Here is a 26077-nt window from a genome sequence, read left to right on the forward strand (position 1 = left end):
AACATTCAAATAAGGTAATACTAGTTGTTAAGAAACCTAAAGTGAAAGAAAGACACTAACCACAACCCCATGTATTCTGTGAAACCCCAATTTTATCGTTTCCTATGGAATAACATCTCTCTATACAAAAATGAACATCCAATGGAGTTGGATTTGATATTCAACCCATGCCCATGTAGAATTGGAATACAAACCCATAGAATTTAATTTAATATTCAACCCACGATAGAGAGAAAGCATTGGGTACGAATACAAATAAGAAACACACGATAGACAGAAAACTTTATTAGAAACCAAACTACCTCACGGTTGGAGAACGGTTGCCGGTCTTGCCTGCGACATATATAAGTTGCTCTGTAGGGACATGATTCTTCGGAAACGACGCCATGAGTTTTCATATACTGAAAACAGTTCGGAATGGATATTCCTTCTTTATCTTCATGTCTTGTATGTTCTGATACACGTCCTGAGGACTAAGCTCAACCTTTACACCTGTCGCCTTTTCGTAGTAATACTCAACCGAACGGCAACAGGTCAAAGCAAAACAACTAGTTCAAATGATTTAAAAACACGGATCGAAGATGTAAATATTGTTTGTTTACAATCGAAAAATATAAATATTTTAGGTATTTGGTCATTTTATTGAAATTTATTTTTGGATATTAAAATTTCAAAAAATTAATTAATTTTTTGGAAGTTATTTCAAATAAATTTTCATAAAAATTATTTTTGGAAGCTATTTCAAATAAATTGTGGAAGTTGAGAGTCTCATGCAGAATTTATGCAGGAAATCCGAAAAAAAAATTTGGAACACAATATTTTGCTTTATATAAACCGAAATTTTTTAGCATGACAAAAAAATTTGGTTCTTATAAACCGCAGTACCCTCAAAGGCAAAAACGGAAATTTAGGGGTAGAAAAGAAATGCGGGGGGTCAGGAGAGAAATCATCAAAAAGTAATGTATATGGTCAATAATATAAACTTGATACATTATTTTTTCAATGAATTATAATTCTGTCGAGAGGAAAGTATGTATTATTCTTAGAGCTGTCAAATGGGTTGACCCGGCCCAGCCCGGCCCGACGGGCCAGTAAAAATAAATGGGCTAGACTGGCCCGACCCGATTATTATTGGGCTAGCAATTATCAAGCCCAGCCCGACCCTTGTGGGCCAACTGGGCTAATGGGCCAGCCCGGTTCATTTCATTTAACTTTTTTTTTTCTTCTTTTTATTCAATATTTTTTATATTATTTTGATGTATTAGCTCTTCATAATTATCAATTTTATTGAAATATTATTTGATGTAAGTGTAAATAATAACACTAAATATCAATTAAAATATAATTTTTGGTAAATATACACCCTTTATTACACATTTAAATATATTTTTTATAATAATTTATCAATTAAATGATAATTTTTCATTGATATTATTTTTACAAAAATCACAAAAATGTATTTTTATCAATTAAATGATGGACTAATGGTTTAGCCGAAAGTCTAGTGGGCTAGCCCAGCCCAACTCGATGTCCATATGGGCTAAATGGGCTTGGCCCAAAAAAGCCTAATTATGTTTTGGGCTATGTTTTTGAGCCCAGTCCGCCCAAGACCGTGGGCTAATGGACCGACCTATCAGTCCGGCTCATTTTTTACCGTTTTAATTATTCTCAAAAAAACAAGTTGAGATCCTCTCCATTTTTAATTATTTCAATTTCTTCCGTTACCAAAGTTTGAGTTGCATAAAATTAATTTCACCTAAGTTATAACAAGACAAGATCATTAGTGCTTTCAAAAAAAAAAAAAAAACAAGATCATTATTACTACATTACATTTAATTTGACAACCTTAAACGATAATTATTTTGAGACGGGGAGACTATAAAATAAGAAACAGAGAACGCCTTGTCGGATTTTGGAGAAGAGAGGTAAAGGATCTGAAGAAAGTTACATACTAATGAAAAAGCAATGAATTCTTCAAATTCACCATTTTTATTCTTCTTCTTCTTCTTTGCCATCTCTCTATTTCTTCAACCTCAATTTCATGCTTTAGGTCAACAAACGTAAGCTCCAATTGTTGATTACACTAATTCATGATCTATTCAATTGTTTTGATCTATTTTACCTCAAATTTTTAATCTTTTGCTTCTTATTTGAATTGGGTTCAGTGAAGAAGAATCTCAACATGGTCATGGGTTTGGGCGCAGAGTTCTTATGAGTTTCAAAGAAAAACACCTTGGAAGTAACATTAGCTTTGATTGTGCTCCTTCTGGTCCTTGTGTTCCATGCCTCTACTCTGAAAAGGTTCCATTTTTCACTTTTTTATTTTTTTATTTTTTGTTTAAAGAATTATAGTTAGAATTATTGATAAATAGGGATTTGAGTTTGACACTGAAAATTAAGGTTATAGATAGTGATTGCAGTTTACGGTTTAGGGTCTGTTTGGATTGGCTTCTATGAGTTTATCTATTGGCATAAGTTTTGTGAGATTGTTTGGGAGAACGCTTATGACAGTTTTCATAAGTTTTTTTCAACTTTTTTTTATAAGTTCTCCAATAAAGCTTATGAAAATACAGTAGTCTGTACTGTAGCATATACAAAAACAACTTGTCTTTATTTTATCTTTCACTATAAAAATAATTTATGTAATCTTATACATAAGTGCTTATCATGATAAGTGCTTGTGCTATAAGCTGCAAATTAGTTGTTTATCCAAACAATGTCTTATTAGAGTTATGACCGCGTCACAATTCTTGTTGCTCTTGCAAACACCGTTTTTAAGTAATACTTGATTAGAAATGCTCTGAGGTCAAGTTTTAGAAGTATAGTAAATATGGTACTAGGGTCTTATATATAGGGCCCCATCTAACAGATATAGCTATAATCTCGCCTAATGTGCGAGGAATGGTTAGCTATGCTCTGCCCCCTTGACGTGTCCCCATTTGTCCCATTATTGTGGACCTATCCGTTTATGCATGACTTAGTCCATCCTTAGCTCGCTAATTGCCAGTAGGAACAGTGTGGGCTCGTCTCTTGGGCGTATTGGACCTTCTCCTATAGGGACTGATCTGGCCCAGCCAAATTTTTGGGTCTCGCCCAGTCCACTTGTAATGCAGAGAAATGTGGTCAATTGCAGTGAAGAGCAGTTTATATTGTTGTCACGTTGTGGTTTTGGTAATATCAACAAATGTTATGTTGTGGTCTAGATTGCAGTTGCAGAACTTTATTTTAAAACCCTACTTAGAGATATATTGAAGGCTGGTGAGATATATTGTCATATATGAATGCAAAGATCTAACTCCAATTTATATACTGATGTGTTATTTGTTGTTTTAAGACTACTTAGAGATTAGTTGTTTTAATCACTACTTAGAGATTAGTGATTTGAGTAGATTGTGGATTTTTATACATAATTGTTTAATCTTGCTTTTGATCGTAAATGTTGATGTGATGTCAAAGTGTTTGATGGAGAATTGGGGTCATAGATGAAATAGGATTCCAGTTAAATCTTTGGTCCCCCTCATCTAAAAGAAGTTTTGTAAAACTTTTTGAAAGAACTGAATATCTTTTATGCAATGTTTCAAACAACCGGACTGGACATTGAATTAGCGAGACCTCCGAATCATGGTTCAACTGCTTTAAATCGCTAGAACTAGGAAGTAGGAACTAAGAATATTTTTTTTTGCCAGAACTATCAGACCACTCAAATAATTGAACTGTAGAAGTGCCGGTTCTTGGCTCTTAAAACATTGCTTTTTATGTCTACGTTTAGGATTTCACTTATGATCTCTTGGTCGCATGTATGCTTGGGTCCTTCATGTTTATTTTTAACTATACTTGTTGTCTTTTGCCTAGTTGTTATTCATTATCCTCTTTACTTTATTGTTAACTACAAGCTTTTTTGGGGGGAGTTTACAGGGTGATGAGAAATATCGCTGCAGTGAGACGGGGTATCGAATTCCATTCAAATGTGAGGAGATTAAAGACTCAACGAAGGATGCTAAGAAAACAGATTCTAAGAAAACTCGGTCTGCTTTGGATATCTCTAGTAGTATTGAAAAATCTCATGAAGTTTCACATGTTTCTGGAGAGTTCATAACTTCACAATCACAGAGAACGTTACTGGATGATTCATCGGCTTCAGATAATAAGTCACAGGCTTATGTCACTTATAGAAGCTGTATACCTGCAGATACTGAAGAGAAGATTTCAGTGCTTGGTTTTGAGGTAATTTTCAGTTTCTAGCTCAGATTTATTGTTATACTACCTCCACCCCTAAATATAAGACCCTCTTCAGAAATTCTCTTGTCCCTTTTTATAAGATCCTTTTTGAATTTTCAACATACCCCTAATTATTTGACCTCTTTTTCTACAACTTACAATAAGTACTATAACAGGAACATTTATATATATTCTCTCTCCTAAAAGATAAACTTGTAAAAACAACATCCACTAGGTAGTATTCAATTAATAGTTTCTGAACTTAGTCGAATAGAAAAATCAAATCATATATTGAGTTTTTAGTTGTGTATTATTCTTTCGAGGACTAATTTGTGTTGCTAGCCGCAATTTCAAGGAAGAATGTGTAATTGTGAACCATGTTTCTGACATTGATATGCATATATAAACAAATAATGACCACAATCTTGAATTGAGCTGATGGAAAAGCTGTCCTTTATCAGCATCTGTCAATGCGAGGATGTTTGTTGGTAAAGTTAGATGAAGAGCAAAGAAAAAATTCTATTATTTAGTTCTTAAGCTGCATTTATCTGCGTGAACTTAGTTTTTCCATGTGGTCATAGGCAGGGACAGACACACTTAGGGGCTGTATGTGGGCTAAAGCCACACCAGTTTTTTCAAATTTTTTTTTTAAATATATATAGTGAAAGAGAAAAATTGCAAAAAAAAAAACAAAAGACATAATAGAAGAACAAAAGAAAGCATGCGTATTTCTCTTCCTCTTCACCGCCACTCATCTTCACATCTTCGTCCTCCATAATCGCCGGCACCGTCCACATCTACCTTCCCCGACCCCATAGCCACCATCGTCGTCCTCCATAACAACAGTCAACAAAAGGTACGTTTTGCTAATTTGCTTCCAATTTCCAAACCCTAAAATTAAAAACCTTCATTTCACCCTTATTTTTTCTGGATTCATATTTTATATGTTATGAACTTATGATTCAACTTTGTATGATCCTTGGTCTGTGTTGTGCGCTTCAGTTTCTGTCTCTGATGCTGTTGTTTTTGTTTTATGTTTCTGGTGTATGGCCTGATTCTTGTGTTTTTTTGCTAGTTTCTGTCTCTGTTTCTGTTGTTTTTGTTTATATGTTATGAACTTATCAAGAACCTTATGCCTTAATTAATACATTATCTTTTTTATGCTCATTGTTTCTTTATTTTTATTTTTATTTTATTACATTTTCTTTAAGATTTTAGCCACACCAGATTTTCATGTCTGGATCTGTCCCTGATCATAGGCCTTAAGCACCAAGGTAATCCTCACAAAATGTCAGTCGTGTTCATAAATTAGGGCGCAGCATTAACATTTAATAAATATTCAGCGTTTGGACAATTGAAGAAGCGCGGTGCCACCACATGGTGCACAAACTCTATGATTTCCAGCTTATATAGACCACGTCTTAAGAGTATAGAGACACATGAAAATAAAAAATCTTAAAATTTAGCTTGGATCTAACTCAACCTTACAAAACCGGATTGTAAGGCGAGGACTGCACACCACTTATAAACATATTTTTAGGCCATATCTCATCAAATATGGGATTTCTCAGCTAAACATATCCAAACATGATATTAGATATTGGAATATCTAAGCATGTTCCATGTACCGTGCCTTAATATTTTAATCTTCATCCCATTTTAGTGGCTACCCTTCCTCTTTCAGCGTCATAAGGAGATGGTTGCAAATGCAATATATATTTTGCTGGTTCCGTGATCTAGTTTCTGCTCTATTGTACTGTTATGTTAGTTTCTTGGTATTAGGACTAGTTCTCATAGGGGCTTTAATCTCCACCGTGAATTTAAGAAAAACAATGCAAATTAAGATACTTCAACTGCATATGGTCATATCAATGTACCATGTAGTACTTGAGATTTTACTACTGTCTTTATTTATTTCATTAGTTCTCCGCTAATCAGTTAAGTCATAATAGCAATAATTTTGTAAAAGCTTCTATTGTTTTTCCTTCTTTTTGCTTTGTTTTCCTTTTAGCACACTTCTATTGCTACTTTGTCAACTTGTTACGATAAGCTTAAACACGACTTTGTTTATTCATGAATGTCAGAGAAGATACATCTCACAAGCAATGTCCTACAAATTTGAAAGTGTGTGATTGTTTCTGTTTATGTTGATATTACAGAATATTTGTTACACTGCATTTTACTCGTTCAACCTTTAATGAGGTTTTATGTTAACTATGTATGGTATGTGCAAAATTTTGTACAGGGTGTTGTGATTTTCTTGTTGCTCGTCAGCGGATCATTCGTATACCTGAGGAAAAAGAAGGCCGCTGCCATGTCCGGTTATGTTGCAGCAGGAAGGGGTCAGGCAAGCTCTCGGTATTGAAATACAAAGCCTGCTATATGATGAGATTTATTCCACATTGAATCCTTTAATTTTTTAAATTTTTTATCACAATGTATGATATTTGATTGTAATAGGAAATGTTGAGATTCAGTAGCCTCCAAATATTCATTTTTTTAGTTATTTAAATGTTGTATATTAGTGATATGAAATATAGTGTTATACCATAATTCAGCCAATGGCAGCTAATATGACCAAGTCTTAGGTAAATTAGGTTGTTCAAAAGCAAAACACCTCAAATAAGATTTCACACAAAGGTTCACCATTTAAGAAGACATCATTAGCAGAAAGACAAAACTTAGGTACAGTGATTCTGTCCTTAACATAATGTAAAAAAAGCTGCCTCTTTGTGAGACAGAATATTAGGAACGGTTCCTACAACACTGTATATAAGTTTTGTCCTTAACATAATATCCTATATTACATTCACTCAAAACATTACTAAATTTTCATAGTTCTTTCAGAGTCTGAAAGGTTCTTCTATGTACATTCTTCCGCTTAACTCGAATCCAATTTTAAATAAAGAAGCATACTGGAGAATCCTTTTTCTTAAACAATACTTATCTTGTCTTATTTTTTAAATCACCAATTCTCTATACATGCATTACTAATGTAAGGAATTTTTATTGCACATATTTAAATGAGATTTTACTTTCATTTTACTGTACTGGGAATTCAATATTGCATCTCTAAAGCAACAGCATTATTATGTTACTGATACAAAGTTAATTAAATAGACACTTACCTAAGTATAAAACATTAAACTGTCTCAAAGAAGCTTGTTAGAGAATGATGTTCATATAAGTGGAACTTTAGTACTGTAAGCACATTTAGGTTAGGGGGCTTTTTTACCCAAAATTAATCTATATGGTCTGTTTCTTTTATGGAATCATGCAATGGAGTTCTAATGACTAATGTGACTATGACACATGTCACACACTTGTTAATTATTCGGGTCTCAGAACTATATTATTAATCACATGTAACTGTAGGGGAGCACTTGACAAAGTTGTAGTGTACGAATCCATAAAAGGAAGTGAACATATAAGGTGAAAAATCTTTAACCTTTATCTGATTTATTACTTATGAACTACAAACACTTCTCAAATTACAGATATCGTGATATCGGACACGCAACAACACTAAATATATGATTATATTGAATTATGTCATTTTTTAAAACTATTATTAACATCAATGTGTGAATATTTGTATCTTATCCAATGTTCGTGTCTATATCTATGCTTGATTTGGTTTGTTACTTACTTTTATTTTTATGTATTAGGCCCCACAGTCAACATTCTATCTTATATTTTAATGTATTCTAGATATCGGATCACGATTCCCTACAGCTGATTTTGTATAGGCGATGAAAAGACTAAACACCTTATATGGTAGTGCAAATGTAGGGTGCCACAAGAAATTTGAATGCAGAGTATCTTATTATTCCCCAATGTGGTGCATGAAGGGCATGTTGAGATCCCATGTTGATTTTGGATATTTAATCAAATTGTGCCTCCTCCTACATACATTATTCAGATAAATTAAGTTCCACAATTTCAAACAGATAGAAATTTATCTGTGAAGTAGATGATTTTGTAAGTATTATAGTTTTGGAATTAAAGGCCCATAAATGAAGATTTTCACATGACAGATTTCTGTTTATAATTTTCATATGCTAATTAACTTCAAATGCAGAGGATACACAACTCTACATAAGCTCTTTTAGACTCAGCATGCAGAAAAAGCCAAAATCAAAATATGTAAACATATAATAAAGATTCCTCCACAAAATTAAAGTGTGAAGTTGGATACATTGTTTTATTCCATATATCGAATCCATGCTTCCAAATAAAAGCAATGGTATATCACTCTCTCTATTGTCAGTTATCTAGCTTTAGATGTAAAAAGATTAGCTCTTTTTTTTATAGATACGAAAATTCAGAAACTTGGAGATAATTTTTAGTCCCCACTTCTTATATGTGTTTGCCAACTTTGATTTGCATATAATATCTCCTTTATAGATTCTCTTCCAAAAATATATTTTTGCATGTTTGATTTGATGGAAATATGGTATATTGAATTTTTAGGAAAATTTATATCAATGCTTTTACTTTTAGTTTTAATTGTTATTTCATGTATTGTCGGACCTGGATTTTGTGCAGTTGAATAACAGTACAATCATGCGGTTGGTCCGATTTTTTTTTTTAGTTTGGCTTTTACCATCAATTTAATCTGGTTCGGGGTCAGTTCTGGTATCACGTGGTTTCAACCCTCCTCCCGATTGCAGTTGCAGAGAATTGAACTGTGGTCCTCTCTATCATATTCAACGTCAATCACCACTGAACAAACTAACGATTGGTCAGTCAGTCCGATTTTAATCCAATGGTCTAGATGTGATTTCATTATTTTATATTAATTAAAGATAAAAAATTGTCTTAATTAAGATCTGAATCGTTTGATCTTAATCTAACAGTTCAGAATCGCTGGCCGCATAAAGTCTGACTGTATGCAACTCAATCCATGGATTGCCTCATGGTGGTGCTATATTCTTTGTTTCTTTAATAATATCCTACATTCGTGCGGTTTTCAAATTATGCTACATGCAATTTACTAAATTTTTATGAAACCTAATGTTTGGATGTGTCTTTAACTTTAGAGAAAATATCAATTCTAGCTAGGAATAAAGATCTATATTCTATGTTTTCAACTGTTTTGAAATCTTGAAATCTTCTGATTTGCAGGACAATGAGTTCTGTCAAATGTTTTAGCTTAATTGAATTATTCACTCTAGTGGATAGACCAAAGTAGACATGTGAATGATCTGAAATGAAGAGGGCAATGACAGAGAAACGTGATGGTAGTTGTAAACACTCTTATGCTCAAGTATTAGTAAATATATATGCACACACTTATGTCTGCATGAGGTGAACTATGCTTTATATAGTCTTTGTAGTGTTGGTAACTATTTCTATTAGATATTTAGATTTAGGGAAGTCAACGGCGTGGGAAAAGGTACTCCCTCATTTTTTGTCATCTAAAATATTCTCTGTTTCTTTTACGTAAGAAAAATCCCTGGCCTACGGGATCCCGAATAGGGCAATTTTTACGAAAATCTCCGCTAACAGATGTAAATTGATGTCCTTAATTAGATTGTTGTTGGCTGACTCGTAACAACTTACGAGTCAATTTCTATGAAAATAATGTTTGGACCTACATGGGCCTTGGGCTAGTACATAAAAATAATATCCATTGAAGTTAAGGGAATAACTTTTCTCGCCTTCGACATGATTTTAGATATATACATCTAGAATAAAACACAATTTGTTTGCTATCAGATGTACACTTTCAAATAAAATATGTTGTTACCTAATAACGCTTAGATGAAATAATATCAGTCTTCTTTAGTGAAATCTGGCACGCAGTGAACACAATGCTGCACAAGATGCTATAGCATATGTTGCAGCAAGACAGGCGCTGAATAAAATAAAGCAATAAACGACAGAATAATAAATAACACAGATCGTTTGTTAACCCAGTTCAGTGCAACGTCACCTACTCTGGGGGATACCAATCCAGGAATGAATCCACTATAATAGCTCTAGTTCAAAGCCCTCGACCAACACCCGGTACTTGACTTATCGCCTAGACACTACCCGTGCAATCCTATCTAAGAACCTCTTAGATAATGAGACCCCGTCCCAAATTCCCTCTAACAACACGTACCATGTTGCTGTCAATAATAATAATCAAGATGGAGACATTCTCCTAGAAACTAGACCACACTCTTGCTTAAAAGCTTATGAGTGAATCACACACACTAACTCCGTGCTTCAAAGCTTAGGAGTAGCTTACAATAAACAACCAAAACACAGTCCTAAACTTGCATCAAATTGACACAAGAAAGGCTGACAAAAGACACAAACTCTAAACCTTAAAAACTCACACTTTGTAAACAACACGGTTTAGAATACGTGAGTTGAATAGTCTTGAGGCTTCACATATTTATAGTCTTCAATTGTCTTGATGTCCAAGTTAGGTCTTCAGACTTGTACAGCTGTGAGAATTGTGGCCAACCCTAAATTATTTCCAGAAATATAATTCATGTTGTACCAAACAAAAAAAACGCCAAAAATATAATATAATTATATTTTTGTTTTAAATAACATTCCTTCAACCGACTTCAATAAAACTTGCTGAGCAAGGCTCGTTTTGCCCAGACGCACGTGCCTGAATATATAATTGAAGCAAATCTTGACTCAGATTTGAAATAAAAATTCTGCACGAAAAACAGAGTATCAGGATGCTGTACGATGATGCTACAGCATCGCGATCCAGCATCTGGCTGGTTGGCTTTTGCAAAATTTTAGCCAATCTCAAAAACCCAACAATCTCCCCCTTTGGCAAATTTTGGCTAAAACAACCTTAGGCCAGTGCATAGAGAGATACAGTCTAAACTTTCCTTCGAGTCAACATAAGCACACAACTAGGAAAGAAAGTAAAAAGTTCATCAGATGAAAAGATAGCTAGCACGTAAGCATCAGAGGCATGCAACAGCGGAACATAACACATCTTAGCCTCAAAGTACAGATAGAGAGAAATAAACTCTCACATAGTGGATTCAAGATCGGAGAAATAAACTCCTTAAAATTTAAGCAACACCACAGAGAATAGGAAAAATAAATTCCTATATAAGCATGCATATTAAAAGTAGTAGAAAAATAAATTCTACCTACTCCCCCTCAATATATGCATAAACTTCACTCCCCCTCAAAACTTGCATATCACATAGAACAATCATGCTATACTAGATGCTATAGCTTTCTTCATCACATCATGCACAACAGATATTACTCCCCCTTTTTAGCCATAAATTCTGACAAATAAAGTCAGTATCACACAGTAGGAGCAGAACTTCCACAGAGTTATCAGATCATAGAGAAACATACAGTGCAGAGAGAATCAGAGCATAGGAACTCATAAAGTGCATATACAAACCATCAGGGCATAGAAAACCTGGAGTATCGGACTCAAGGACATGTATTATGCATGTTACAATCCAGAGAGCATCAGGGCGTAGCCCAACAAATTAAAATCCAAAAGGACATGCAAATAAAGCATAAGCAGGTCACATAGAAGGACTTGCGTCAGAGTCCTCCTCCTCTACCTCAGTATCACCACCTGCATTACCATCAAGAACACCAGGACTGACATTGGAGAACACCTTGAGGTCAACAATCATTTGCTTTATAGGCAAAACATCAGATGACAGATTGACAGATGATGCATCACAGTCTGCAGCATGTGTTACTCAAGCAGTCTAAAATCAAAAAGACAAATCACAACCTCTCTTATCAGCCTCAGTACAGATGCCAGGATGTTGTGCCAGAACAATATCACACATCAGTGTAGGGAAGGCTATAGGCATCTTCACAGCACATGACTTACCATGCAGAACAGTTTCATCAAAAATATAAGAACCAAAGTCAAAAGGTGATCTGGTCCCTACAACATATATAAACCGAGCCAAACCTGTAGCAACAATATTGGAATGAGTAGTTGGAACCCAGTTGGCTGCTGCAATCTTGTTCAGGAGAACGTATTTTCCAGTGAGTGTCTTGCATACTTCCATGAACAAACATTTTCCCAAATTCTGGACTTTTAGGATCATCACAGTCATCTCCTATGTTTACAAAAATTCTTTGGTAAGCATCTCAAAGCACTTACCCAGCCCAGTCACAGTTCTCATCAAGTTCACTTCATTAATAAAATCAACAAGCTCTTGGCATTATGAGAATTCTTCACTAAATTCCTCTCAACAGCAAGCCTTCTCTTTACCACACACTTCCAAGTGTCAACATTTTCAACACAATGAAAGGAAATGTTGTCAATGGGTACAGGGAATACATCTTGAGGGATCCTCTTTTTCTTCACAGACTTCTTTGAGGATGCTGCAGGCGATGCAGTAGCATGTTGGTCTTCCTCAAACTCTGAATCACTAGAGGAAATAGTCTTCCTCCACAAAAGCTTCTTCTTTGGCTCAGAGGGCCCAGTAATCTTACTCCACTGTCTTTTAAGACTATAGATTTTGTTTTCCTTGGCAGTCTTGACAGGAACATTAGAAACATCTACACCTTTACCAGCATTGCTCCTTAACCTCCTAGTACTAGAAGCAGGAGTCCTCTCAGTAAGGTTGAGATTGTCTACATAAATAACATTTGAATCTTTCTCAGCAGATTCATCAACATTCAAAGGAACAGACATAGTTTTACCACTATCATCAACATAAGGGATCACATAGATATGATGAACAAAAACATTATCAGTAGTAGTTGCTTCAGAACCCTTTTCTTTGTTAGAAACAATAACATTATCTGGAGACTCGGGTATAACAATGTTATCCAAATTTTCCCGTGCTGCAGATGTTGTAGCATCATGTGCAACATCTTTCTCAGGAACACTCTTCTTGACATGTTCCAACACAGAGTCATCTTTGACCTCAGTTGGAGCGCTAATATCATTACCAACAAATGTTAAACACAGCAGAGGAGAACACCACATAACTTTCTCTGACAGATACTTTCTCACCACAAGAAACATCCTTATCATCAACAAACACACAATTCTTACCAAATCTTCAGATGTTTCAACATTACCCATAACAGCGTGCATTACTAAATAAGTTGAAGAGAAAACTGCACGCCACACTTGCAATAATTGCTATAACTCTTCAGATAGGCAAATCCCAAGTTTGCCTCGCAATTTTTCAAATTGGACCGCATCTAGAGCCTTAGTAATAATGTCAGCCAGTTGTTCTTCAGTGGCAATATGCTCAAGAGTCACAATACCTTCTTCAACTAGATCTCTGATAAAATGGTGCCTAATATCAATATGCTTCGTCCTACTATGTTGGATAGAATTCTTTGAAATATTGATTGCACTAAGGTTATCACAGTACAATGCCATAGCATCTTGTACCACATTGTACTCCAACAACATTTGTTTCATCCATAATAGCTGGGAGCAGCTACTAACAGCAGCTATGTACTCTGATTCAGCTGTAGATAAAGATACACAATTTTGTTTCTTGCTGAACCAAGATATAAGATTGTTGCCTAAAAAGAAACAGGCTCCTGAGGTGCCTTTTCTATCATTTGCACAACCTGCCCAATCAGCATCACAATACCCCTCTAGCATAGACTTGTTCTTGTAGACCCTCTTGGTACCAATCACATTAGTATTTTCTGGTCTAGGAACTAAGTCCCAAACTTCATTCTTCTTGAACTGATTTAGCTCTTCTTGCATAGCATTTATCCAAAACTCATCAGTAAGGGCTTCCATCACATTTTTGGGTTCAAACTTAGAAACAAAACAAGCATTAGGAGCTAAGTCAAGTGTCCTTCTAGTAGTAATTCCATGATTAGGATTACCAATAATCAGATCTGTAGGATGATTCTTTTGAGTACGAATGAGTGACCCTTTCTTTGAAGTAGCAAAGATTGGTTCAGGTGTAGTAATCTCTGTATCATTCTTGAATTCCTCAATAGATTCAGAATCTATGCTACCTAGGATAGATGCTGTAGCATCTTCTGTATCATCTTTCACAACATTGTTTTTCTCTCTTTGAAGTAGAATACATAGATCTTTGAATACGTCAAAGGTCTCTGATTTCTTTCTAATAAAATTTATCCAGGTATATCTAGAGAAATCATTTACAACAACATAGGCATACCTTTTTCCTCCTAAGCTTTCAGTTTGCATAGGTTCCATCAAATCCATGTGTAGAAGCTCAAGAATTCTGGTAGTGGTAAGATGCTGCAGCTTTGGATGTGGCTTCTTGGTTTGTTTTCCAATTTGACATTCACCACAAATGCTTCCTTCTTCGATCTTGAGATTTGGCAAGCCCTTGATGGCTTCTTCAGGTATAGCTTTCTTCATGCTTCTTAAGTTGAGATGACCAAGTTTTTGGTGCCACAATTTTATTTCATCTTCTTTCGTGATTAAGCATGTCGACACATTTGCTTCTTCTTGGGGAACCCATAAGTAGCAGTTGTCTTTTGATCTGACGCCCCTCATCAAAATTTCACCCTCATCATTTGTAACCAAACATTCAGACTTGGTGAAGTTTACCTTCATCCCTTGGTCGCATAATTGACTGATGCTTATTAAATTTGCAGTCAATCCTTTTACTAACAACACATTGCTTAGTTTAGGCAAGCTATTACTGTTGAGCTCCCCTATACCAACAATTTCTCCTTTAGTACCATTACCACAAGTTACAAAACTAGTTGAGTAAGACTTTAAATCAACAAGAAATTTTTCAATTCCGGTCATGTGTCTTGAACAACCACTATCAAAATACCAGTCTTCCCTTGATGAAGCTCTAAGTGATGTGTGAGCAATCAGAGCAGTAATCTTCTTCTCAAGTTGAGTATCATCACTGGTCTTCACATTCTTACCTTTAGGTTTCCATACTTGTTGAGTGGAGGCAGTTGTGGAAACTGGTTTAGGCTGATGATGCCTGTTAGGGTATCCAAACAATTTGTAACAAAAAGGTCTTATATGCCCTTTTCTGCCACAGTAGTGACATATCCAAGAGTGATGTTTTCTTTTGTTCTTTGACAAGGGATGCTGCTTATGATGTTGTAGCATCTGTTGAGGCATCTTTCGCTTATGAGTTTCTTTTGGATGCATGTACGTGAGATCTGGGCTGTAACCTTTGTGTTTGTTGACATTCTCATAACTAAGCCCAATATGTTTAGGCTTTAGAACATTTTTCTCTAAGATTTCTTCTAGTTGACCATCAGCTTTATGAAGTTTATCAAGATGATCATCATCTTTATACAACATGTCAGAGAATTTTCTCAAACGCCAAATGTCAGCATTTAATTTTTCAATGACTTCCTTAGCTTCATCAAGATCAGAGGATAGATAATTTACCTTCTTCTGGAGCTCATCCATCTTTGATATATTTTCAAATTTTTCTGCCTTCAATTGATTGATGGTTACCTTTTGTTTCTCAATGACTTTGCATATTTCTCCACTCTTGAGGCAGAGTTCTCTGTAAGAATCAGCAAGTTCTTCGTAGGTTACCTCTCCATCACAAGATTCTGTATCAGATGTAATAGTACCTGTTAAGACTGAGATATGTTTGGCAGTCACAGATGCTGTATCATCTTCTGAGTCATCATCATCAGACCAACTGACAGTTAGTCCTTTCTTCGTTCTTTTCTGATATGTTGGACATTCAGGTCTGATGTGACCATATCCCTCGCATTCATGACATTGAATATTCTTGTTTAAGCTTGACCTTTCATCACTCTTAGGTTTTCCTTGATTCACAATGCTGCGCATAGTGCCTGGAGCATCATTCTTAGAATTTGGTCTGGGTCTTTTGTCCATTTGTTTTAGAACTTTGTTGAACTGTTTTCCCAGCAACTCCATAGCTTCAGAGATACTTTCATTAGATTCTTCATCCTCTTCTAGATCTTCTTCATCATTTTTGGATGAAAAAGCAATGCTCTTATTTTTCTTTTCACTTCTTCCATTTACAACACTTTCATAAGTTTGGAGTGATCCAACCAGTTCATCCAGCTTCATCTGAGATATGTTTTTGGCTTCTTCCATAGCTGTGACTTTCATATCAAATTTCTTTGGAAGAGATCTGAGCAATTTTCTTACTAACTTTTCTTCGGGAATTTTCTCCCCCAAAGCATCAAATTGATTATCATAATCTAGAATAGTCATATGAAAATCTTGAATTGTTTCCTCATCCTTCATACGTAAATTTTCAAACTGAGTAGTAAGGATCTGTAATTTGGACATTTTTACCTGAGGAGTACCTTCATGAACAGTTTCAAGAATCTTCCATGCTTCCTTGGCTGAGACACATTTTTTGATCAGTTTGAAAATGTGTTTGTCTACCCCATTGTATAATGCATATAATGCTTTTGAGTTTCCCAAAGCAAGCTCATCTTCTTCTTTAGACCAGTCCTCCTCAGCTTTTAGTTCAAGTGTTGGCTTTCCATCCTTGTCCATGACCACAGGGGGGTCCCATCCTTTCAGAACAGCTTTCCAAGTTTTGCTATCCATAGATTTTAGGAAAGCAATCATGCGTGATTTCCAATAATCATAGTTGGAGACACCAACTAGAAGCGGTGGTCTGCTTACAAGCCCTCCTTCTTTGTCCATGTTGCCAGACATTCTCCCTGGAGCTCACCCTATAACCAGAAAGGGTGCCTGCTCTGATGCCAATTGAAATCTGGCACGCAGTGAACACAATGCTGCACAAGATGCTATAGCATATGTTGCAGCAAGACAGGCGCTGAATAAAATAAAGCAATAAACGACAGAATAATAAATAACACAGATCGTTTGTTAACCCAGTTCAGTGCAACGTCACCTACTCTGGGGGATACCAATCCAGGAATGAATCCACTATAATAGCTCTAGTTCAAAGCCCTCGACCAACACCCGGTACTTGACTTATCGCCTAGACACTACCCGTGCAATCCTATCTAAGAACCTCTTAGATAATGAGACCCCGTCCCAAATTCCCTCTAACAACACGTACCATGTTGCTGTCAATAATAATAATCAAGATGGAGACATTCTCCTAGAAACTAGACCACACTCTTGCTTAAAAGCTTATGAGTGAATCACACACACTAACTCCGTGCTTCAAAGCTTAGGAGTAGCTTACAATAAACAACCAAAACACAGTCCTAAACTTGCATCAAATTGACACAAGAAAGGCTGACAAAAGACACAAACTCTAAACCTTAAAAACTCACACTTTGTAAACAACACGGTTTAGAATACGTGAGTTGAATAGTCTTGAGGCTTCACATATTTATAGTCTTCAATTGTCTTGATGTCCAAGTTAGGTCTTCAGACTTGTACAGCTGTGAGAATTGTGGCCAACCCTAAATTATTTCCAGAAATATAATTCATGTTGTACCAAACAAAAAAAACGCCAAAAATATAATATAATTATATTTTTGTTTTAAATAACATTCCTTCAACCGACTTCAATAAAACTTGCTGAGCAAGGCTCGTTTTGCCCAGACGCACGTGCCTGAATATATAATTGAAGCAAATCTTGACTCAGATTTGAAATAAAAATTCTGCACGAAAAACAGAGTATCAGGATGCTGTACGATGATGCTACAGCATCGCGATCCAGCATCTGGCTGGTTGGCTTTTGCAAAATTTTAGCCAATCTCAAAAACCCAACATTTAGTTTAATCAAAGTCCCGGGTTCAACCTAATTTTGGGCATGCAGTCATATTAGAGAGAATTTGCAGTCTATTTGAGTCCCACAAAGCTCTAAAAATAAGTCTTCGCAGTTGTACACCGAAGATATATATCCGATTTTTATGAAAATAAATATGTTGTTCAAAAGTATAGTTTTGATAATATGTATGGTGTAACGCCCGGGTCTGACGAGGGCGGGGAGTGGTTGTCGGTGCATGAGGCATGACAATTAGCGGCTCCTGACAGCTTCTAGGCAAAAACGAATCACATCGGAATGAGAGGGATCCTGAGGCTGTGCAGGTTTCAGATTGCATGGTGGAAGGAAGGCTTATGGGTATTACCTATACCAACAAGATGCATCTTCTTTTCGGTAGCCTATTCCATAAGAACTACAAAGTTAAGCGTGCATGACTTGGAGTAGTCTTTGGATGAGTGACCTTCAGGAAAGTTTTCCCGGAAAGCGTGTGAGTGAGGACAAAGCACGCTGAAAAGACTCGTGTTGGTTTGTGGGGTCAGTCGGTTATCCTAAAAGTAGTTTGGGATGTTACAAATGGTATCAGAGTAGACCTCTTCCAGTACGATGTGGTTCGGGGACGAACCAAGCGGAAGCTGGTGGGCATGTAACGCCCGGGTCTGACGAGGGCGGGGAGTGGTTGTCGGTGCATGAGGCATGACAATTAGTGGCTCATGGCAGCTTTTAGGCAAAAACGAATCACATCGGAATGAGAGGGATCCTGAGGCTGTGCAAGTTTCAGATTGCATGGTGGAAGGAAGGCTTATAAGGATTGATGGGTACTACCTATACCAACAAGATGCATCTTCTTTTCAATAGCCTATTTCATAAGAACTACAAAGTTAAGCATGCTTGACTTGGAGTAGTCTTTGGATGGGTGACCTTCTGTGAAGTTTTCCCAGAAAGCGTGTGAGTGAGGACAAAGCACGCTGAAAAGACTCGTGTTGGTTTGTGAGATCAGTTGGTTTTAGTTTGGGATGTTACATATGGTTTCTTAGAAAATAGAAAGGTGGAGAAAGTTCCTACATAATCCTAATTGAGTACTACATACCAATATAAGAGCCATTTAGACTCAAATTTCACAGCTGCATATATACGTAGACTGAAGAGGAGACGAGTGTAGCTCTACTATATATATACGTTTGTCACTTGAAATCCGTACACACCGAATCATATTATCATTTAGACAGACAGCTCTACTAATACTAAATACTATTACTGACAAAGATTCTTATAGAAAGCATTAGGAAAATGTATTATTTGGTCAATTATAAGCATTAGAAAGCATTAAGAATACTTCTCATATGTCATATCCATCTTCCATTCTAGATGAATTAGTTTTTATTGTTTTAAGTTAATGTTAATAAACTATGCATCCAATGAAGACAAGACAAATCATATAAATTTTATACTATAGTTTTGATAGTGTCTAGTAAATGAATTAAAAAATTGAACAAAAAAAAAAAAGTAAATGGATTTTAAAATGGAACACAGCATATATATGCTTTGTTCTATGTTTGAGACATTTTTAAAATAGAGCAAACCTTATCAATATCTTGTCTTGTATTAAAGAGAGCATAGTAGAAAATCCACATTGAGAGGATAAGAATAAAGAAAAATAAAAACTCTCCTCAATCGGGGATTATCACCCAAAACTCTAATGACTGTGAGGTAATTAGGGTTTTGGGTGAGGTCCAAAACAAAAAAATATAGTAGAATAATATGTTTTGTCCCATTTTCTTTTAGGTGGACGCACAAGCCTTAATTTCTTAGGTGAACCCTTCTTCTAACAATCATATTTGAAGAGTTGTCGACAGCTAAGTAAATGCGGTTGTCATTCATATGAGATTCAATCGTGTTTCACGTTAGAAGAGTCATCCATTTGATACTATTATGCTAGTTTAATATAAATCAGTATATTTTCATGTGTATGTGTGTTTCCGATGTGCCTATTGCTCTGATGAATGTGTGCAATTGATGACTGCATAGAATATGAATTATTTTCCAGCTATCATCAATTGCATGCATATATGCGGTCAACACATCAGTGATCGTTAAATTGAGATCAAGGAGTCTACATTTTCACATTTGTATTTTAGATTTTAAAAAATAATCCTCTGATCTCGATTCAATAGTCACTGATGTGCAGATCCCGTGAATGCGTGCAATATGGGACCCCTAAAATATAAGTATTGAATGGGCAATGTCAAGTGCTATACATTAGCAAACTAGCATAAGTCCAAAAAGTTCTAAGCAATGAGCAAATCAGCATAAGGCAGCATGCCTCATTCCCCTCAACCTTACAACTCTCAAATTGATTAACTTTGTTTGGATGTCTTTGTTGTAGGTATAAATCACTATCAAGTATAAATACATATTGTAATATTCCACACCTCAAACATGTGCCATAGGCTAAGCATCAGTTCCTAAAGCAATTCCTAGAGAGTAATTTATAATTATTATCACTTGAAGTTGATGCTATATGAACAACTTAGTTATCCATGTATCTTCAAGGGGAAGCTATTACAGTAAAAAGCATTAGATTCTCCAACAAAAATGACTTTTGGTATTTTTGATTATAGTAAGATTCATATGCATAATGGATAAGACAACAAAAAATGTTCATTATGCTTTGGCCTTATTGAAAAGGAGTATTAATATGTGTTTGATGTGCTATCTTACATATAAATGTATATATTCCCCTAATCAAAACTCTCATTCAAAGGAACCAGCTTCTATATGTAATGTATGCTATAGTTCTTATGCATATGTTCTTTTCTTTTTTCTATCTAATTTATTGTAGAGATTCTTTGTGGTAATACACTTTAAGTTCAATTATTGGATTATTAGAGTACAAAGGTAGTATAGAATTTGCAGTTGCAACTAAGAGTGGTTCACAAGATATATTAAAGCATATATGTCTTGTGGGCCATTTTTATGGCAGCCATTGTTTGGTACATACTATCGAGCATAAATTGGAATTAAATATTGCAACATACTTTGATGAAGAAGTGTTCAAAAGTACAGATTTGGAGAAAAAGTGAGAGAGAATGTGAGGACAGAAATTTTATTTTTTGTGTAGGCTAGGGGAATTAATAAAATACTTCAATACTATGCTTCAATGACAATGGAGATCAATTTTCAATTATAATTTATATTGGAATGAGTAGCTATATAGGCAATAAAGCCATAAAATTAACAAACATAGTGCGACACAAATAGATATGGACCTTCGGATCTCAAATCAGTGGTCGAGATTGTTTTATTGTGTAAAATCACATTTGTAATTTGAACCGTCCGATCTAAAATAAATGGTTGAGATTTGCTAAAGTATGAAACTGTCAAATTTCTTATGTAGAGAATCCGGACCCCCATGGTGTTGGTGGCAAGAAGGTATACTCGAGGTTTTAAGTTGGATTTAGTGTCACAATGTAACATTGTGGTTGCAGAAACATAATATTTTTTTTATGTTAACGGTCTGTATCGCGATCTCAGATTTTTTTAAACCACATGTTTGTTCCATTCTTTTTATTTTTATTAAGTAGTCTAGTGACTAGAATTTCACATTTATAAGATGAATAAGTGGGAGTTCCAGAATTCGAACCCCGATCCATACAATAATGAGTTCAATATTTTTGAACTCACGGGGACCATGTTTATCCCATTCTATCATTGAAATCTAATATTTTTGACTTATAGATAACTTGCATAATGAGTTCAATCATGTGGCTTTTAATTGTAAGACTTGACTAACCCTTTTAAGTTTTAAATTTTCATGAACAAGAATGGTGAATGCCCCCACAATCTAACATGTTTACAGTGTGATCTAATTTATTTCCTTTATGTTTTTGTCCTGTTTTATTCTTAATTTACTTTTTGTAGCTTTACTTTAGTAGTCAAATTAGAATGGTTATAGACAAAATGCTTTTGTTCAAAATCCTGTTTCTTAATGTTTTTAGTTTTGTTAGAAATAATATAAAACCATTGATATGACTCTATCCTAACACCTTAAGGTTTTTGAATAATCGGTTATTTGACATGGTATCAGAGCCTCTATGACCAAGTGGTCTAGAGTTCGATCCCCGCTCCACTCACTTTCTAATTAAAAAGTGGAATTTAAGCATATGGTAGGTGGGCCTATGCATTATCCACGCTTCAAGCCCAAATGGGCTCTTGCGTGAGGGGGCGTGTTAGAAATAATATAAAACCATTGATATGACTCTATCCTAACACCTTAAGGTTTTGGGATAATCGGTTATTTGACAAGTTTTGTTGTTTTGGTTGGTGCATGTGGCCTAACAAACTTGGTCCAAAAACAGAGAACCAAATATTCCAATTGCAGCTATATATTAACTAGTATTTTCCTTCATTTAGAGTGTTTTCTTTTATTATAATTGAATAATTATGTTTGTAGACAACAAATTTTTAAATCAGTATCGCAGCCAAACGTGACACTGATAATACAAAGAACTACAATCAAATGTGGACGATGCAACTTCAATTGTATATAGTTGCGGGGCATCAAGAATTTTGAAGTTGTAGCCACACTAATGTAGTAGAATACAAATCCTACTTTTGGTCATCTTTAGTTGATAGGAAGAATTTAAATAGTGGCCGCAACACAATTCTCAATATTGTAGAGAATCGCAATCAAATAGAATTAATGGTCAAAATCACAATAATTGCGTTTTTTTGATATTGCAAAGAATTATCGTCAAATGCAGCTGAAACGACTGCAATTGTGTCATATTGATGCCGCGACCACAATGGCAAAAGCGGACCATTTTAACCTAATTTTAATTACAATGTTAAAAAACATATCAATCCATAATCCATTCACAAATAATGTATAGTAAATTAATTTGATTCTATCCTTTTCCCCTTCCCCTTGATTGATTCCACAAGCATTAAGAAAGAGTATGACACAACATACAAGGAAACATATAATTTTCCTTTAACACAATTGTACGTAAAGAATGAAAGTATAACTAGTCTTTTGGCACACCGTAGTTGCATTGCATGAAAATACACACAAAAATTAAAAACATCAAAGCAAAAGAATAGTGTCATGTTTTGCTCCGTATAAAGCAAAGTGTTGCCTCCATGTCACGCTCAAAAATCTCTCTCTCTCTCTCCAACAAAGTGTTACTATAAAGAAAACCTACCACACCCCTTAATCCTTTGTAGTAAAAAAAAATCCAATTCTTAGCTATCTAGCTTATACTACTCTTCCTTCTCTCCCACTAATTCTCTCTTATTTTCTTGCATTTCAACCATCATGCAATTATTATAGCCTTTTTATATCTTCTTCTATATGTCTTATTAGTAGGGTGACATAAAAATACATCTTATAATATAAGAGGAAATTAAAAAGTGTTACATATGGGGGGTGCTAGTAGTAATAGTAGTTATTTTTTTTCAAGGTTTTTCTTTAGAGTACTTGTAGTGGTGGGGTTTGTTTGTTTTATGGTTTTTGGTAGTTTAGTTAGTGTTGAAGGAACAAGACAAACAACTACAAGACAATGGTCAGGGGAAAGAATACTTAAGCATGATGATGAACATGTTGTTGTTGGTAAAGACAAGGGGGGTGTTGTTGTCAACCATGATGCACAATTGGATTTTAATTATATGAGTAAAAGAAGAGTTCCAAATGGACCAGATCCTATTCACAACAGGTTAGTCATTGATTATCTCTATAAAAAAAAAATTATGTTCATTTCTGCCTTTTTAATTTCAATTTATGTCATTGATAAGTGTGAAGTACACACAGATTTTGTTGGTGACTAATCTTTGTCGAGAACCTTGCTTACCGTGAGATCACTCTTTCCAACCACATGTTTTTTAATCACAAAACTCAAATTGGAGAATTTGTTTAAGTGATTCAAATCTAACGTTGGTGTATATACATTGCTTTTAATAATAAATGAGAATATCAATTTATCCCTTAATACTTATAACAAAAGTTTTGTCACGTATTATTTATCACCTACTTTATTTAATTAACATGTGACTATCTCTATATGTGTTGCAACTTGCAATAGTGTTACTTGCTAGTTATAACTTTCAAATCATCCAGTCAAAAAAAAAAAAAATCAAGTCATATATAGTAACTATAGTATAATATACAATGATTAAATAAATACCTAGAAAGCTATTAACAAATTTAAATAAGAAATGCAAAAAAAAATATATCTGGTTCAACTTCGATTCAATCTGGTTCGATCAGACTACAATTCAAATAAACGATAAACTGATTGATTCTTGATTCAACCAATTGAATCGACCAATTTGGCATGATTTTTAAAACTAGTGCTTTATTTTGTTTAGTTAGAATTTGATATGATACCAACTATGTTCCATTACAATTGTTATGGATGTTGGTTTTTGGAGTTTTTTTTTTGGATTACTATGAGGTTGATACGAAGTTTTCATCATCGTTAGTGATGATTAATTTCCACCTTAGATCTTCTTTCTCAAAGCAAAATACAATATCACATGTCTATTTAATCTTTATCTTTCTTTAACCCTTACTATAAAATCTTTACCATGCTATTTTGAAATTTGACCAAAAAGGATTAAAGCCAACTATGAAGATTATGCTTTTAACTGTTACATTGAATTGTTGATTTAACTTCTTTTTAACATTGATTGTCCTTTATAATAGGTTAACAGATAAAGCTACAAAAAATAAGAAAGATAAAGTGTACTGTATATGGTTAAGAACTTTATTCCACTTCTTAATTAATCATAAGCAATTAAAGTTATCTATGTCATTCTGTTTTCTCTGTATTAAGAACTTTTCTTTACCTTTTTCTTGTCTTTCTTTTGATTTAGCTTTATTTCTTTTTTATTTACATTAAAGATCTTGCTTTATTTCTTTTAGCACAAGACACAAGCATGCATGAAATTAGACTTACTATGGAATGAAACAATTTCATTAATATTAATAGAATTATATATGTAACTCCTATTTGAATTTTTTTAAATAAACCCCCTAAATTAAAAAATTTGTAATTGAGTATGTTTAACAAGTGCCCCGGAGACACTATTTAGCATGACCCTTTAAATATTTCTAAATAGTTTAAGAACCTATAGAGTAATTAATATACATCGTATATATTTTCCACGTATAATAATTTTGAATTGCGCACCCTTAAAAATATTGTTTGCTAAATTTTTTTTCAGGAGAGCTGGAAATTCTGGTAGGCCACCTGGTCAAACTTAGTCAACTGAAAATTAGACAAGCTTCAACAAACATGCAAAAGATGTAAAAAGGGCTAATGAAAGTGCTAATCTCACTTATGGAAATTGATTTATTAAGGGAAGAGTTTTGTGGCCTTAAAAGGGAAAAGAGAAAAGAAGCTTGTGTCCCAAAGAAAATAAGTTCAAAAGTATCATAAATTTGTTTCATGATCAATTTCTACACAAAAACTACAATTTAGTGATGAGTGTTACAATTATTTTTTTTGAACTTATCTTATGAAGATGGGGTGGAGCTAGCTAGAGAGAAAAGGAGAGTCACAAAGATCAATGGAATTGAAATCAGTGCTTGCATGTAAAGCAATTTAACATAACTTTAAAGTTTAAAAGCCAAAGAGATTCATGTACAAAATGCTGTATGATATAGCATCAGTCGATCATGGTTTTAAATTGTGGTATGCATTGTATGCTACGACAACAATGGTTTCAAATTGCGGTCTGCAACTGCAATTGCAACCACAATATAAAATATTTGGAGGTAACGATATCGCAACTGCAATTTTGACCGTGTCTACCGCATATATCGTCGCAATATAAAGGTTTGCAATAAAATTGCAACTACAATTTAAAACTATGGAAGATGCATATTTTTAGGACTATGTTAGGGGGAAAATATTTTTTGGCTTTGGTTTGCTGAGTATTAAATTTGGAAATTCTGTTTTTTTTTTTTTTTGAGTTATTTATTGGAAAGATATATTGGATGTGAGTTCCTAAAGTAAAAGTAAAAATTCCACCATTTAAAGGTGTTGGGGAACATGTAAAAGAAGGGTGTTTGCATCTTGTGTTAGTCTTTTTCACTAGATTCTTTTATGAGGATAGTGAAACTGGCATGTTGGTTTTTGGTCCATTCAAACATTTTAAAATTTATTAGATTCTAAATATTAGAAGTGGTAAAAAATGAATGAGATTATATAATGAAAATGAATAAAGGAGCAAACAAACATATG

General features: G+C 34.5%; 2 protein-coding genes across 2 annotated transcripts; both read left to right on the top strand.

Annotated features, from left to right (window-relative positions):
• Positions 1–1790: 1790 nt before the first annotated feature.
• Positions 1791–6771, top strand: LOC123908839. Its single transcript, XM_045959567.1, has 4 exons — positions 1791–2060; positions 2166–2301; positions 3916–4224; positions 6464–6771. Exons 1-4 carry the CDS (start codon positions 1966–1968, stop codon positions 6581–6583), a joined length of 660 nt encoding a protein of 219 aa, XP_045815523.1. The 5' UTR covers positions 1791–1965; the 3' UTR covers positions 6584–6771.
• Positions 6772–22887: 16116 nt separating this feature from the next.
• Positions 22888–25866, top strand: LOC123909715. Its single transcript, XM_045960596.1, has 2 exons — positions 22888–23545; positions 25056–25866. Exons 1-2 carry the CDS (start codon positions 23253–23255, stop codon positions 25093–25095), a joined length of 333 nt encoding a protein of 110 aa, XP_045816552.1. The 5' UTR covers positions 22888–23252; the 3' UTR covers positions 25096–25866.
• The last annotated feature ends 211 nt before the right edge of the window (positions 25867–26077 follow it).

The sequence above is a fragment of the Trifolium pratense genome, linkage group LG2 (genome assembly GCF_020283565.1).
Source record: "Trifolium pratense cultivar HEN17-A07 linkage group LG2, ARS_RC_1.1, whole genome shotgun sequence".
Classification (NCBI taxonomy): Eukaryota; Viridiplantae; Streptophyta; class Magnoliopsida; order Fabales; family Fabaceae; genus Trifolium; species Trifolium pratense.